The 17,537-nt window shown below is 38.7% G+C and overlaps 1 protein-coding gene across 1 annotated transcript in view; it reads left to right on the forward strand.

Annotated features, from left to right (window-relative positions):
• NRG3 (neuregulin 3) overlaps positions 1 to 17,537 on the forward strand; it is a 1,023,472-nt gene that overhangs the window by 787,664 nt on the left and 218,271 nt on the right. Inside the window, exon 8 of the mRNA XM_046652790.1 lies at positions 2,288 to 2,361. Coding sequence (XP_046508746.1) covers positions 2,288 to 2,361 — 74 coding nt within the window. The remainder of the gene's footprint in view (positions 1 to 2,287; positions 2,362 to 17,537) is intronic.

A 17,537-nucleotide genomic window follows, 5' to 3' on the forward strand; every position in this document is an offset into this window, starting at 1 on the left:
CTTTGTCTCATTCTGCAATATTGTCATAAATTCAATCGGCCTCATTGGCATTACCTGCTGGCCACATTGCATCTTCACGTTTGGATGGGTCTGAACTTATCAAGGTGACACACGTGTGATTTTTAAATGGAAATTTTACTTTGTCATTCTTAAAACCCAGCACCAATTAGCAAGGACACTGCCTGCTTAGCAAAGGAGCTGGGTTTGCTGCAGACCCCATCACAAGCCTCTGGCGGCTTTCCTAACTTGGGCTGGACTGGCCCAATGTCATCACACTCTATTATCCACAGCACACAGCTATGAAGGCAGGAGGAAGACACTCCCTGTGCAATTTTCCTGATACTCCATAAGGCCTGATAACTTCCCAGTGGGCTCAAACTCATGGAAAATCAGTTTGAGATGAGAACAATTTCAAACATCTTTCCTTATTTTCTTTTCCACACGCCAATGGAATCATGTATTTTAAGTTATGAAGAACCTTTATAAAGCAAAACAAAACAGAAAAAGCACTTCCCCTTAAAAGCAGCTGTCTCTGTGGGACACCATTTTCATATTAAAAGAAGATACAAAGAGGAAAGTATGCTTAAAATCTCCCACATTTGTTGAAAATAAAAACCTCCAAAAAATTAACGCAGATTATAACACAACCAGCACAGAGCGCATTGCGACAGGGAAATGAGAATGAGAGCACTGAGCTTCAGGTAATTCTGAATAAAGGCCATACCAACTACACAAGGGCTGCTCTCAGAGAACGGGAATTTACTTTTTCACCACAGATGTGCTTCGGTCCTAAGTCTGTTCTGACTTTTTGCCGTTATAGACCACTGATGTGCCTGCTTTAATTCCAATGCAATAAGTGAATTTCCAAAAAGCTTATGAAAATATGTGGCTGCTTAAACCTGTTGGGTATCTGCAGTATCCATATATCAGAAGTCTTTGTTCTCAGTCTACGAGGAAAAAAGCCAAATACACTCCAGTGTGCCCCGCTTAAAAGGTGCTCAAGAGAGGTGCCCGATTACCTGAATTTCCATTTGGCTCATAACGAGAGGGAGAATAATTACCCAGATGCTTTCAGTGTTGCTGCTGCACTTGCAACAGGCCCTATCTAATAGTTTATCACACTCAGAAAACAAAGCATAGACTGCAGAAGGAATTCACGGCTCCCCTCTCTGACGGAGCGATCTCTTTGAATTCTTCTGTCGATTTCACAGATTTTGGACAACCAGAGGATTGTTTTCTAAATCTGATTTTTTACCCCAGCAGCACCATTTCCTCCTCTGTAAGTACGACAGATTCATCCCACAGGCAACAATGGATGCTTCCTGCTTAAGTGGAGCATGACAGATTAAGCTTCAGGCCGACTACTAAATGCATCTCCCCTCTCACTGAGACTGTTCAGAGCATGCACTGGGGCCTCGCTGCATTTGGTCCTGCAACTGCCAGCTGGGTCAGGAGCAGCCCTGACTGATAGAGCCATGTGAAGACTCCACAGAGGACCGGCAAGGCTCAGGCGAGGCGCCTCACTGCAGTGCTCCCAGCCAGATTCCTCACCTCCGAATCATGCCAGCCTCAGGAAAGCTGCCTTGTTGGATGCCTAAGGAAAAGCAGGCAGTTTGCACGTGTTTGCTGAATATAAAAGAGAAAGATGTGCGTTTAGAGAAAATGCACGGAGACCTTGCACACAGAGATAGGTGCCTTTCAGATCTTGCCGGATCTGAAATAAATGCTGTTATTTCTGGCCAAGAGGTTAGGTGACAGTGACTTGAAGAATAACTAAGTAAAAAAAAAAAAAAGGGAAATTAACTAATGAGCAAACGAATAAAGCACAAACTAAATAAATAAACAGTAGCCAAGATCTACTGATGATATTTGACCAGTTACATTAGAAAATGCTTTTTAATTAGAAAAATGACACTTGCAATATGATGCTTCTGAAAGGCATTTGCAGGAGAGTAGTGTGTTGCATAACGCAAAGTGTACTTGTATCCAGAATTATAATCTGAGGATAACCATCACTCAGATTGCGGTGAGGGGCATCTTAAAATGCTCCTCAATTTCCTTGTTAGGTCTTACATGTAAAATCTAAAAAGCAAAGCAGTGCTGGCTCTTTGCACAGAAATAGACTTTGAAGTCTGCCTGTTGGTGTTAGGAACAGACCTAGCCAAATTGTACAAAAGCATGATCGCACTGTTCTCACCTTTCTGTAATTAGTGACTATTCTGCTTGCTGAAATCTTGAATCTTTCACAACCACATGTGTATGTTTGTCATTTGTCCCCTTTCCTCAGGTGCAAAGAAGGCTACCAGGGAGTCCGTTGTGATCAATTTCTGCCGAAAACTGATTCCATCTTATCGGATCCAAGTAGGTCAAGCACTTTTCTTCTCTCTCTGAACACAGTGTATAGGCAGCCCTTACTCTGAGCGATGGTTGCTAGCTCAGCTGAAGGCTGAATGTCAGTCATGTGTTTCTGAAAGATGCCAAGGGTGGAAACTGGTGGCACAAGTTGGAGTTCACAGATTGCTCAACACCAACTCAATTCACTCTGGGTCTAGGTCTTCTCCAGCGATGGGGCTGGTGTCCAGATTCAGCTCCATCACTAACCTAAGCTGGAGACTCCAGGAAATCCTGCTCCGTTAGCTTTCAGGCTCCCCCTCCCCCACCCGATTACAAAAGCAAGGATACAGATAAATGAAAGAATTTATTATTTATCCAAAAGAATGTTATAGAAACTACCATATCATATTGGTTCTTACCGTCTAGTTGGTAATTTGAGATAATATTAAACCTATTAACCTTTACCTTACTGAAGTAAGGAAATATGCATGTCAATTTATATGTTTTCAAACAAACGTCGCAAACCGCATTTTTAGCAATGCTATTTGCATATCAGCAATTACGTTACTAACGACAAATTATTTCTTTTTCCATTCATGAGACAATTTGCCACTAAGAAATATTGCTAGTCATTAGTTTCTGCTTCTATATGGAGTAAAAAGTAGCATTCTATACTAATATGCCTAATTCTGGTCAAATGTGAAATGTTTACTTTATCTGTAAGCAATCTTCTGCTCTTTCAATGACAGCTACAATTGAATCCCCACTAAGGAAAGGGGAATTTTATTGAATCAGCAATTTAGTTCGGTGAGGATAATGACAGGCATTTCTAAACCGTAAAGGCAGTGTTATGGTTTTCTAAATACCAAGCATACATAACACAAAGTTTAGCAAAACGTTGTGTATTGACAACAGACAGAGGCTGCCCTGCATCTGAGTGTGCACGTGGCTGCATAATGAACATGTCTAGGCATCTTTCAACATCTTTTCAAAATGTGCGTTTCATTTTTCCCCTGTCTAGCTAGACTTCCACAAGTAAATGCAAAGTTTTTTTTAAAAAAGGAAAAGTTTAATATAATTTAATTTGATTGGGTTTTATGTTGACAAGGCAAGCCACCATACAGTGTTAACCAGTCTTTTCTTTGCAAATTTAGCTCTCCTTGAGAAAAGTGAAGATGACCTAATAGCTAACAACCAGACTAGCCATGGATTATCTCCGTTCTCTGAAATGTGAGGCACTGGTCTCTAAGAATTACCCAGATAGGGGCCTTTACTGGAGTGTGTTGTATCTTTTTCATCTTGTCATTTTGGCCCCTTGCTAAGCTGATGTTTGAATGGTGTGGTTGTGGCTGAAGACATGTATTTGGAATATTAGAAAGCTGACAAAGAAGAATGGGTTCAATAGTTTCTTTTTTCCCTTTCTTTCTTTTTTTCAATTTATCTGATGTACCTAGTTTCTCTCTTTGTTTTTCTTTCTTCCTCTCTCTTTCCTTCCTTCAATTTTCCCCTTCCCTTCCGTCTTTTTCTTCATTATTTTCTTTCTTCCCTTTATGCTTTCTCTCTCCCTCCCTCCCTCCCTGCCTTCTTTCCTTCCTTCATTCCGTTTTCTCTTCGTCTATAGCTGTGGAATATCTATCAAGTACAGGGTACTGGGACCCGGCTGCATATGGTACAAAATGGGTAAAATCATCTGCCCTTAAACAATTTGATTGCACCCTTGCCCTCCAACTGAATATCATGGTCTATCACTGCAGAAGTTGAGGGTGAGGCCCACCGTAAGAACTGTGTGCTCCTCAAAGAAAAATGATCCTGTGGTCAGAGTCACTAACGCTGAACACCTAGGTGTCAAGTGTATAAAATATTTAGTGCAACAATATTTATGATGGTGAAAAAATGGACACATTCTAAAAACCAACAATAAGATTATGTTTATGTAAAATAGCATATGGCACATCTATCATGTTTTATTCAATTATCATTAAAATAATAGCTGTATGAAATATTCCTATAGAGTAAAACAGCAAGGTGGAAAATTATTTTCATTTAAGATTGTAATAGGAACATCCTTTGGTGCAAATGTAAAAAAAAAACCCATATACTAAAGTGCTAAAGGCGACTTTTAGTACTTGGGCTATGGAAGTATATGAATTTTTTCCCCTTTTTCTCCTGTTTTCTGTAAAATGGCACGTCATTATGTGAATCAAAATATCATAATGCCTTGAAATAAAAAAATAAAATAAATGTTGAGAAGCTTATGGATGAGTCCCTGAGACACAGTTTAAATGGGAAGATGGGGAAAGCATCATATCTTCCATTTACCCATGGTTGCATCCATTTATTTATGCAATCATTAATTCATTCCACAAATATTTTCTGAGCAGCCGCAAAGGGGGCCATCTAATCAGTTAGGTTCTGTTAGCACAAAGTTGTCCAAACAGGATTTAGGCTCTGAGGCCCCCAAAATCTATGGAGGGAGAAAAGTCTGTGTATACATAAGCATGGGCACCATTTGGGTGAGAACATTTACTCTTGTGACCTTGGCAGATGCATTTGGCCCCTGAGCCTCTGGCTTTTCATCTGAATAATGGCAACAATGATACCTATCAAGATTGACAAGGAGTCAGTGCCAGATAAACATTAGCCTACTTCCCTCACGCATCACCCCAATGAGGCAATCACAGGTTTAGATTTTACCTGTGCCGGGCACTGTGCCAAAGGGCTGTATCTGAAGTCTTGCGTGAAACCCTCACAATCACAGTCTAGCAGAGAGTTGCTGGCAATTGCTCACATTTTATGGATGAAGAAATTAGGCCTCAGAGATGCTAGATCAACTTGCTCAAGGTCACACAGCTAGTTAATGCTGACTCCAGGGCCACGGCTCCACCCGGCGAGCTCTCCCCTCCCTTCGCTAGACCCCTCATTCCTCTAGTTATTTCCAATGTGACATTTATCACTCTAAATTTCAGTGATTGAAACTCAATGAACTGCAGCCAACATTATTCTAAGGAACAATATTTGCACAATTTTCATATCTTAATGCAGCAACTTGAGCTTCCAGGGAGAGTCAAATCCCTAATGAAATTTCCTTGTCAAAATTCTTGCTGAAGGATCGCTTAATTTGCTGCTCATGATATCTCTGGAATGACTCTATGCTCGGGAAATAAGCTTCTGTCTAACGCCCTCGCTCTGCTTTGCCTCCTCTCCCCACTTCCCTCTCCTTCCCGGTTCCTTCCTCCAATGCATGTTCTCTTTGGTGAAATTCCAGGTAACGGGGGGCTAGAAGCCTTGGCTGTTTTATTCTCCCCCAGGCAATGCAGAGTTGATCAGAAGGGTGCACCTTTGTCAATTAATTTAAAAGAATAAATAAAATCTCAAATCATCTGCATTTGGGGAAATGAAGCCAGGATGTCACTGTGAGAGCTCTGCTCAATAGCTGTTATGACCAGTGTCTTCAGTGTGACCCCATGCTGGATTCTCAGACCTGCTATTCCAAAAATTCATTCCCCACCCCACCCGCAGAGAACCTGTAGTTAACTCCACTCAGGAAGACTTGTATCCTCATAAGAATCAAACTTATAAAGTGCCTTTATGTCAGTTTTTGAAAAAATATCTAATGCATGTAGCTATCAGGTTCATTAAACCCTCAAATGGACTCAATGTACAGAAGCCACATTCCCATCACAAGGATGAGTAGTAGGGGCTTCAGAAGGAAGGCAATGAGAAGAAGGGACTTTGGTCAGGATGGAGAGGATGTGACCTTCTGCGCAGGAGCCAGCACCATCTGAGTTGGCATTCCTGAAGAGCAGAGCCCTGCACCCTGCCTCCGGCTTCTGCCAGCCCTACCCATGGACAGCAGCAGTCAGCTTCCACGAAGCCCCCACAAGCTTCTTGAGGATTTCTAACGTAGTTTAAGACTAGTCCCTTTTCCCCACAAACACAGGATCAACCAGTAGGCTCCTGTCCTGTCCTCTCTTCCTTACCACCCATCCCCACCCTCTCCAGCCTTGAAGCAGAGCTAGAGCAACTGAAGAGCCATGAGCTGGCCCAAGGATATTTTCCTGGGTCTCCTCTCTTAGGAGCACGTGCCAACCTGAGTTATCATCAAGATCCTGAGCTCATCACTGGCCAGTGAAGCCTGAGAGAAGCTCCAGAGAATGGATTCAGGGCAGTATCAAAGGATGGGCGGGTGGAGGAGACATCCATCTGTGTTGAGGGTCCTCCTCCTCACACGCAGCCAGAGGCAGCCAGTCCCAGACCTCGTCGTGACTTCCTGTCCAACACCCAGTGTCCCCATGGCTGGTGGCAGGTGACAAGTCTGCAGGCCCAAGCTTTGGCGTGGGGCTTGTACAGCTTAAACTCTCAGGGTCATCCAGTCTCCACCATGGGAGAGTGGAGGCTAACTTCTACCTCTAGTCCATATAAACTATTAAGAGAACATTTTCCACCAACTATTACTGATCTAGTGTGCTTTCATTCAGCAATTCATGAATCGGGCAGCATCCAATCTAGCAGATAGAAAGATGTTTCGAAGAGCTGTCCAAGGTGAGAGATTTTTATAAACCAAAGTGAGCAGAGAAAAGGAAGTTATCCTGCGCATTTGCCGATTGGTTAAAGCAGGTTACTTTCCTTATGTGGAGCAAAGGGAAGTCTTGGAGCCGGGTTAGGTAACCTGTGCTGAGCAGGCAAGTGCTGACTGGTTGGCCTTCCTTATCTGGGGAAGTTGAGCACAGAAGCTCAGTTAAGTTTTAGTTTGCTGATATGGGGCTTAGCATGAATGACTCCATCTTGGGCCATTCACACTTCTGTTCCTTTGGATCTCTGAACCCAGGCTCTGCCCTCAGAGTGCCCTGTAATATGCCAGGAGCCTGGTCTGGGTGTGGTTCAGACGAAAGCTAGCAGAAAAGATGACAAGGGTTTAGACTTCCTATCACTCCAAAACTTGAGTGTCCCAACTTTCCAGGAATAATCACTTTGTGAATCCAAAAAGCAAAGTTGCCATCGCATTTGGTTCTAGCTCAAGAGGGGGCATCACACAGTGAGCCAGTCAACACAGCCCACTTCTGAGTGGTTTGCAGAGACAACGAACTCGTCAGTCTTGAGGGCAATAGGTCTCCTTCTCTGTGTACCAGGAAGTCCACTGAGTCATCACTCCCCCAGTGCCCAGACCATTAAGCTCAGGGCACACTGGTGCTCCTTTGCCATGCAGGGCACAGGGAGGGAGAAGGAAACTTGAGAGCAGCCTCGAAGAACCAAAGTGGGGCCTGAGAGCCTGGGCAGGAGTTGGCTAAGCAGTCGCAGAAAGTTTTCTTGAAGAGTATCAGCGGGGAGCTTCCCACAGAGACCCATGCTCCACACTTGCCTTTCTCGATTTCGCTCAATACATAGAAATGCATTCCATGTGTCAACAATTAGATGGAAGAGTGCAACCAAAGCTGCTCGGAATTAGGAGTTAAAGGGTCTTTGTTCTAATCCTGTGATCACTTGCTCTTAGCAACGTGGCCTCGGGCAAATCAGTGTAACTGAGCCTCAGTTTCTCTACCTGTAGAAGGATCCCCTGCCCATCGTGGTTAAAAGAAGAAAATAACCCTTAGTATAGAGCAGGCTGTTCCTCTAAGCCATTGAGAAGTGGGGTCAAATGCACAGCTGAAATAATATATCTTTTTTGCTGAGGGGGGGGAGTTTGCCCTGAACTAACATCTGTGCCAATCTTCCTCTATTTTATGTGGGATGCTGCCACAGCATGGCTTGATGAGCAGTGCATAGGTCTGTGCCTGGAATCCAAACAGGTGAACCCCAGGCCACCAAAGCGGAGCTTGCAAACTTAACCACTGCGCCACAGGGCCAGCCCCTGAAATAATGTGTCTTATTATTCATTCACTCATTTATTCCCCAAGTACTTATGTGCATATAAAGTATGCATGCTGTGAATTCAAATAATAATAATTAAGGATCCTACCATCAATAAACTCAAAGTCTAGTAAACAGTATTTATTTAGATTGACTTCTAGGCTCCAAAGAATGCACTGTCTGCAAGAGAGAGAAATAATTTTTCACTCATTCATTCAAAATCTGACTAATAGTTTGACAAAGGACGAGTTGCTTAACCTTGATGGACTCTGGTTTTCTTCTTTATAAAATAAGATATTAATAGTCTCTAATGTATACAGTTATTGTGAGGATTAAATAAAATAACCCATTCAGAGCCCTTTGTGGTTGGCACCTGGTGAGAGCCCAACAAATGGTTACTATTATGGTCATTCTTCTGGTTGTATAACTGTTATTATTGCCTTTACAACTACACAGTGTACAAGGCACAGAGACAAGTGCTGCCAGGGATTAAAAAGCACGAGACATATTACCTGACCTCAAATATCTTCATTGCATAGAGGCAAGAAAAAATGTACAAAACGAGTACAAATAAGAACACACATTAAGGTAAGACAGCTTAAGGAAATATCACAACAGTGGGGTCAGTGAAACTTCACATAAAGTGGAAGGAGAGATATGGGCTTCTCAAACAGGAGCATTGTGGTGAGCTTTTCACACGGAGTTCTGTGGCTTTGCACAGGTTGCACAGGCTGCACACTGCCCAACTTTACAAGTGTCATTTAGACTAGAGTGTGAAGGACTCTCCTTGGAGGTGAGCGACATGGTCCTGGGAAGGAAATTTCAATTGATAAATTAGTTGGAGAAACATATGATTCTTGAGGGCAGAAAGCATAAACTAATTATCACTTGCTCTTGGTTCTTTACTCCATACCAATGAGAGGGGGTGTCTTCCAACTGGAATCTACTCAGAATATTTATCTTTTACGTTACTCTGTCTTCCAGTAGCCATAAAAATGTTCTGTGCAGAATGGATTAATATGTAATATCTGTAACTCATTACTACTTTTCTAGTCTTGAAAGAGGAGTAACAGTCATCAGATTTTGACCATGCCTCTATTTATCTCATAAAGTCCATTAATAATATCAGGTCTGTGGCATTTTCGTATATTCGATTGCTAATATCTTCAAGTCTACCCTTTTAAATTGTACAGAACACATAACCAATTAAACATGCCATTGCACACCATTTCTAGAACACTAGGAAGATAAACCTATTTACAATAAAGAAAAAATTTCCCATGATCGCACCATCCAGAGATAACCACTAATAATCATCCAAGTGCATAGCATTCCAACTATTTTATAATTTTCATGTGGTATATTCATATTCAGTGTTAACCACTACATTGAAAGCAGGGCTCCTGGGGCCAGAGGGAGGCATGGCTGTCCTTGCCTCCCACAGCCCCCTGCTCTGCTGCGTCTCCCCCGTTTGCTAATTGAGCCTTGACTGGCTGGAGGTCCACTCCACCTGCAGAAGATGATGGACTGTCCTTCTGCCTGCTCAGGGGCCTCTGGGGCTGGTCTTAAGACAGCGCCCAGTCAGTATCCCTCGTGTGTGTCCCCGAGCTAGTCCACAGGGCCTGCTAGCACATCTGTTGTCCCAACGTGCAGAATCCCAGAACCAAGAGGGCTTTCTCTCCCATCTCTCTCTCGCCCTTCATATTTTCAAAGTCAGTGAGGGAGATCATCTGCTATGGAATGGCTCTAGATTATTTGATTATTTCCTTCATAAATTTGCATGTGGTGATTTATCTCACACTTCATTATCTATTATCCATTATATTGACACTTTAATGAAATCTGAGGTAGGAGGAATTAGATGCTAAATCTCATTACATAATATGCTCATTTTTCTTACAAAGTTGGGATCATTCTATACATATTTTGTAATTTGTGTTTTTCTCCACTTAATATATTGTGACCCTTTTCTCACAGTGTTATGTAATCTTATTTTCTTCTAAACTGTTAATTAAAAAGTATAACATTATAAGCATGTAATATAAATTATTTAACCAATCATCTGTGCTGGACCATTTAGTGTCTTTCCAATTTTTCATAATTACAGTGATTGGCAAGCATTATGCATAAGTCTCTACCTTGAGGTACAGATTATTTCTTACAGATAAATTTCTAGATTTTGATACCCTTTCTTAACTTTCCCTCCAAAAAAGTTGGATCAATTAACATTTCCATGAGAACCGTATGAGAAAGCTGGTTTCACGTTTTCCTTCACCAGAACTGAATAGTATTTTTTAGTTGCTAATTTTATAGGGCAGGTTATGTCTCACCAATGTTTTAAATAGAATTTCTGTGACTACCAGCAAAATTGAGCATTTTTTCATTTGTGTATGGGTTAGTTTCATTTCTACTTTTGTGAACTTTTTAATTCTTTGCCTCACTTTCAAATCTTGTAATTTTTTGTTTTCTTTAAAAGGCTTTGTTATTTTGAGGTTAATAAACGATGCACTATCATATGTGTTGTGATTTTCCAGATTGCTCTGATTTATTATTTATAGTGTTTTTGAAACATACAGAAGTTTTGCCTTTTATGTAATCAAATCTAACAATTACTTAAAAAACTTGTTCATATGAGTTAATACTTGGGCTTTCTTCACCATGAAATGAAATAAATATTTTACTTACTTAGCTATTAAAATTTTATTATGTACATAATTTATTATTATTTATAATCTATGCATGCATATTTATACACAGTCATAATCTATCTGAAATTTATATTAGTGTATAGTTTGAGATTAGGAATAATATTGTAAAAAATAGAGTTAAATAATTTTCACAACAGAATTTATTGAATCATCTGAAGTTTCCTCATTGATACAAAGAGATCTCAATCATATACTCCAAAATTATGCATATTTAGTGCTGTTCACAGATTTTCCCTTGTATGGACAGAGATAACATAGTCAGAAATTTATAATATATTTTACACTTCATAATGTTATTTCCATATATTTTGTCTTGTTTTTAAAAATGATAATGATTTGATTGATTAAATATGGTTCAATGATGTACTATAAGGAACTTGTTACATGTAATACTTTAGAACAATATCTGATGAAAAATGGCCTTTGCATGACATTTAATAAAAGATCGGATTGAAAACAGTATATATGGTAAGAATAGGGGGACCGTGTAACTTATCATTTAACCTAGGATGCTTAAGGTGGAAGACAGCTCTATGAATAATTACAACGACAACAAAATGGGAAGCACGACTATATGGTCACCCAAATTTGTAAAGTATGTACGTTTACACTTAATATATGCCCTTTAAAAAAATTACTTGGAGGCAATCCTTTGTAAAATGTTGTAGGATTACACATAATTTTACTTGTCAATATTTTGCTAATTGTCTACAATACATATTTATTTACTCAATAATTGTTAAAAGAATGACAATAGTAACAAAGACGTCGTGATGCTTCCTGTGTACCAGGCACCGTTCTAAGCATTTTACACAGAATCTTCGCATGGCTCTGGGAAGTAAATACAATAAAACCCTCCATTTTAATGATGAAGAAACTGAAACAAAGATAAGTATAATTATTACCTCAAGGATACATGTTTAGTGAGTGGTAGGGCTGGAATTTGAACCCCATAGCTTATACAGTCTAGAAGTGAAAAATGAAGAGACAATTTTAAAGCCTGACAGCACCTCTTTGCCATAGAGTTATAATTATTACGAGTCCTCACATTGGTCCTCTTCCTTTGAGCATCATTATTTTTCTACGTGACTTTATAAACTTTCCTCTGTATTGGAATTGGAGGTGTCGTCTGCCAGAGCCTCCCTTTACAAAGTGTGGGCCAGGATGAAAGTGAAGAACACAACCGGTTTTATCTAGTTGTGTCTTTCCAACGGCCTCTTCAGTCTCTGGCAGAATAGGGCAGGCTCAAAGCCTGGCGGACGAGGGAGTCCCACCATGGCGCTAAGGACACATGTCCTGAGGTGGTGCTGTGTGTTCATTTTGGTCCTCAGGAGTTTTCTGCTGTGGAGCCTGAAGAGGAAATCTTAGCCCTGTCTACAGGGCACCTACACCAGAGGTTGATGCAGGCCTAGAGCTGAGTAACCCATGGGCTACCTGTTCTGGGGGGCCCCCAGCTCAAAAAGGGTGCTCAGGTTCCCCCTCTTCCCTGCCCTTTTCCCCCACGCTCTCTAACTTGAAAGATCTTCATAGGATTGTTACTACTCAGATAAGCTGGTTGACGTCTGAGTCAGTTCAGTCTTCGGTACAATTTAATTTTATAGACACAATATTTTTCCATTTATTTCTATATTCGTCATATTTGGCTTGTTACTTATGCATGAGGATGGCACTCCCACCCCAGATTTAAACATTGACGTAACTTTCTCCCAAGATCTATAATTTATTTGTCATTTTCGCTGAAAATCTTTGAAGGGACAATCTTTGGGGAATATTTCAGTGGTCTTTTTGTCTGGAAGTTTCCGAACGGTAGACGTTTGAATGAGGATAAGGAAGAATTGAAAGAAAAGTGATGGAAAATGTGGCCAAGAATACCTGAAAATTTAAAGCAAAGAAGCAATAACCACAAGACAAATTGGCCTTCGCCTAAGGGTGTCCAGGGCATCTGAGATTCCCTTGCTCCTGGCTTTTTGTTCTTCTTCCTCATACTGCATTTTAAATAAATTTCAATTACCTCTAATAACATTACATGTATCACTAGCAAGTTATTACTACTTTCTACAAAATACAGAAAAAAAATCATAGTGATTTTCACCTATGTTAATAAGACTTTCCTAAACGCATCTATCTATTTATATTCTATGCCCAGGAGCTGTTATGTTTTGGAGATAGGCACCAGAATTACTTGTTTCTTTTGATGTGTCTTATATGATGTGGATGCTGGGCGACAACCAACACAGTGCAGTCCCAAGCTGCACACCCACCATCCTCCTTTCCTTAAGACAACTATTTTAAGATAGGATGGTAGAGCAATTTCATTCTTGCGAGACTGACTTGAAATGGAAGGATTTGAGCTATTACCATCTTCATTTCTAACCTGGTACTACCAGCACTCTTTCAGTTTCTATAGATTTTTAAAAAATTGGACACAAATTGTAAATAATCTCTCATAATGTGGATTATAAAAGTGAGCACAGAGAAGTATAAAAATCAAGCACATTGTTGGCAGTAATCAGACTCACAGCGTTATGAATTTTCTTAATATGAGGGGCATATTTCAAATTCCAACAGAGATGTTTTCATGGAATGAGGACTTACTATGTGCCAGCCCCTATCTACACTTCCACATTGATTACCCACCTTTAATCATGGTCATTCTGTAGATGAGGAAACTGAGATTCAGAGAATATAATTAATCCACCAAAATTATTCAGTTTCTAAAAATTTAAATTCACATCTGCTGATTTTATACTGTAGCTTTCCAAGTGCTTTCTGCTTGGGGCCAATACAACATTTGTGTTTTTATTTTTAAACCAAAGAACTGACATGTCAAAGACAAAGTAGCATAGAAAATGTTTTGGATTAGTTGTTGCAAGAAGAGCCTTTCATTTATCTATCTATCTATCTATCATTTATTTATTTATTTTTCATGAGGAGTTAAGAGCAATACATTCTCCAACATTTCTTCAAATGAATATCTTAAATATCATGGCTAGTGGTATGATTATAAATTCAACTTAAAATAGATGAAAAGATGGGTACATAGTAAGTACAGTTTGGGATAAAATGATTGTTTTAAGCCATACAGAGCAAGGCATATAATCTATTTCCTAACACGCAACAGGCACTTGATAAAATTGTGAGGAGTCATGATGAATTTGAAGATTCATTTTCTGTGAGAATAAACTTTTGATAACAGGCACTGGGTCTTCCAATTTTCTGGCTCCCGTATCTTTTCAGCCTCTCCTATGCATCACTTTTAACTGTTCATTTGTATTGGTTGAGGTCTCCGCTGTCTACATTTTCTTTGGAATCTTGAAAACTTCAGTCCCTTTGGGGAAGTTCTGTGGGAGAATTAATGTGAGTTGATCCGGCAGATCAACACTGGATTCGCACTGTGTTTTAAACCATGAGGAGATTATCAAATTTCCAGTTTTCCCTGATTTCTTGTCTTCACAGTAATGCTGTGTGGTTACACCTGCAAGAAATTTCCAAATATTGGGCATAACCCATGTCACTGGGCCACAAACACATTTCAGACCCAATAGGAGTGTTTTGTGGCTAATCTGTAAATGCTGCCTCCCAATAAAGAGTGAACAATGAGGAATTTAAAACTCAAATAAACATTTCTATAATGTAAGCTGATTCAGACACAAGTAGTGTTTAATAAGGACCTATTCTAGTTCATGCAAGAAACTTGATGAGGTACACACACATGTTGTATTTCTTCTTTCATTTAATTCTGACAAGTACAAGATAACATTTTGAACCATACAAGTAAGACTAAGACAGTAAGACCTAACTGAAGAAAACTATGGAGATTTATTGTCAAATATAAGATGACATAAATTGAGACATCTAACATAATTTAATATAGAACGTGTTTTGTAAAATGGCATTATTCCTTCAATATATTTCACTATCGTTCCAAATATAATCCTCAGACTATTTCTCATGTCTTTCTATTAGTTTTTCTTTGTTTATGTGGTTTTTTGTGTTTCGTTATGGAACTTAATCAGCAGATTATTGAAAAATGAAATGTAGATTCTATAGGAGAACAGGGATTGTCTTGGGTCCGGTTACTGCTATGACTCAAATGCTTAACACGCTTCCATCATAGCAGACATTCAAGTATATTTTGACTGAAAGAGTGAAATAAAGACTTGTCCAAAGTAACATTTCCTAGTTCTCATGTTTGAACATGTTTTTAGTCCATCCACTTCAAAACTCATTTAGCATCAAGTAATGCCTGTGACTTTGCTAAGTGTTGTGGATAATTAATATAGTAACAATATTTTATTTTAAATACTATTTTTTAGTTTTCTTAAATTTTAGGATAGTAATACATTCACGTAGTTCAATACCAAACAGTATAAAAGGATTTACAATAAAATCTTCTGCTTCTATCCCCCATTCACCCAATTTCTCTCTCACAGGTAGTCAATGCTGATAGTTTCTTATAAATCTTTATAAAGTTATTTTATAATATATTTATAAATGAAAATAAATGACATTTATTATATATTAATATATGAATAAATAATATATTTGTAAATGCAAAATGGGCAAAAATCCTTTTTCCTTTTTATATAAATAACAGCTCATAATATACCCTTTGGTTTTCCACTTAGCAGTGAATCTTAAAGATCATTTTATTTCCGTATGTATAGAACATTCTCATTCTTTTTATAATTTCATGATGTATATATCTTTTACATTGATCGCATATAACATAAGGCATAATTAAGAATTCATCTGTAGGCTTCCATTTAAGTTATTTGCTGTCTATAATATGCTATTTTATACAGTTTGTAGGATAAATTTCTACAAGCAGAATATCTGAGTCAAATGTATGTAATTTTGTAGAATTTAGTGTTGTCTTCATTGTCATTCCTAGAGTGGCACCAATTTAAATTCTCAAACCTTCTCCAAACCCTCTGTTTCTCCACAGTCTCTTTGACATAATGCGTTGTTTCATCAAACCATTTTATCTTGCTTCAAACTTGCAAGTGAGGAGTGCTGTCTCATGTAGTTTCTAATTTAATTTATTTTATGATAAGTGACATGGAGCATCTTTTCATATGTTTAAGAGCTATTTGTATTTCCTTTCTTGTGAACTCTTTTAATATCCCTTGGCCAGTTTTCTGTTCAGTTATTGGCCATTTTCCTTATGTTTTCTTGGGGCTGTTTATAAAGGAATTTAGGCCTTTGATTTTTTGATATGAGGTTCAAATAGTTTGTCTTTTTGGACCTTTGCGTTTTGTCATTGATTATAATAATTTGTGCCAAGTAGGAAACTTTTCTTCCTTCCTTCCTTCGTTCCTTCGTTCCTTCCGTCCTTCTTTCCTTCCTTTCCTTCTTTCCTTCTTTCTTTCTTATATTAGAATGAATCAATTATTTTCTTTTGTGACTACTGGGTTTTGTGTAATACTTTTAAAAGATCTTCCTCACTCCAACTTTATTCAATAATTTTCCCATTTAAATTTGATAGTTTCATTATTTTCTGCTCGTCATGAAAAAGATAGAGGTTTCTTTTTTTCTAGATGATTACATAGATTCTCAAGATGATTCATTATAAATAGCATATCTGTCGATACCTTAAATGGTATTTATATATTAAATATCATGTACTTATAAATAGATAAAAATATCAAATAACTAAGTATCAAATACTTATTTGGTTCTATTTATGATCTTCCTATTCTGTTCTGTTGGTCTATTTGTGCATCAGTGTAATACTCTTAATTATTGAGCTTTTATTATATGTACATTTGAGGAGGGCAAATATTTCTTCATTTACCCACCCCCAGAAAATTTATGACTATTTGGGTCTTATTTACTCAGTCTCCACTCACAATTTATCAGTAATATAGACTTAGGGGTGATTGTTCCATTTAAAGGTAGCCACGATGGGCCATGAGTTAATGAAGCTGAAGAAGCCAGGTTGCAAAGTTAAAGATTAAAATAAATGAAGGAGGGAGAGAGAAGGAGAGAAAGACTGCCTTGCTTCTGAAAGTGGCATCCCACTTTGTCCTTTTCATAGCCGGGGGAAGACTTGCCAACATTTCCAAAGGACAACCTTAACCCCAGGTAATTGGAAACTACCTCGTGATCCAGAGATCAAGCCCATGATCATATGCAGCATTATTTGTTTTATAACATTCCTCCATCTTTCTACTTTTTAGGATGTTTCACTTTCTAAAGCAAATATATATTACTTTAACATGAAAAATTATGTTATTGGGGGGGACTCATTACTGGTCTGTATTAGCATAGCATCAGAAGTCAGTGATATTCATAACTTAATATGTAGTGAGCATGAACAAAAGCACGCTGGCAATTGTATAATGTAGATGACTATGCTATTAATAATCTTGGAATTGAACTGTTCACCATCCAGGTTGGGTCAGCAAGATAAAGAATGCTGAAATGAACATCTTCTTTGTGCTAATAGAAAAGAACCAAATGTTATCCCAGGTAGGAATTCCGGGCTGCTTAGAAAAGTTTGGGAAATATTAGGAAAGAGAAACATCTACTAAGAGGGGAAAAATCATTCCATCTTTAATGAATTCCTCTACATAAAAACAGCCACAGCTTTTTATTCTACACAGCAAAATTTGATGCTTATTTTATTTTCTTCTTGTCCTTAAG

The sequence above is a fragment of the Equus quagga genome, chromosome 2, assembly GCF_021613505.1.
Source record: "Equus quagga isolate Etosha38 chromosome 2, UCLA_HA_Equagga_1.0, whole genome shotgun sequence".
NCBI lineage: Eukaryota > Metazoa > Chordata > Mammalia > Perissodactyla > Equidae > Equus > Equus quagga.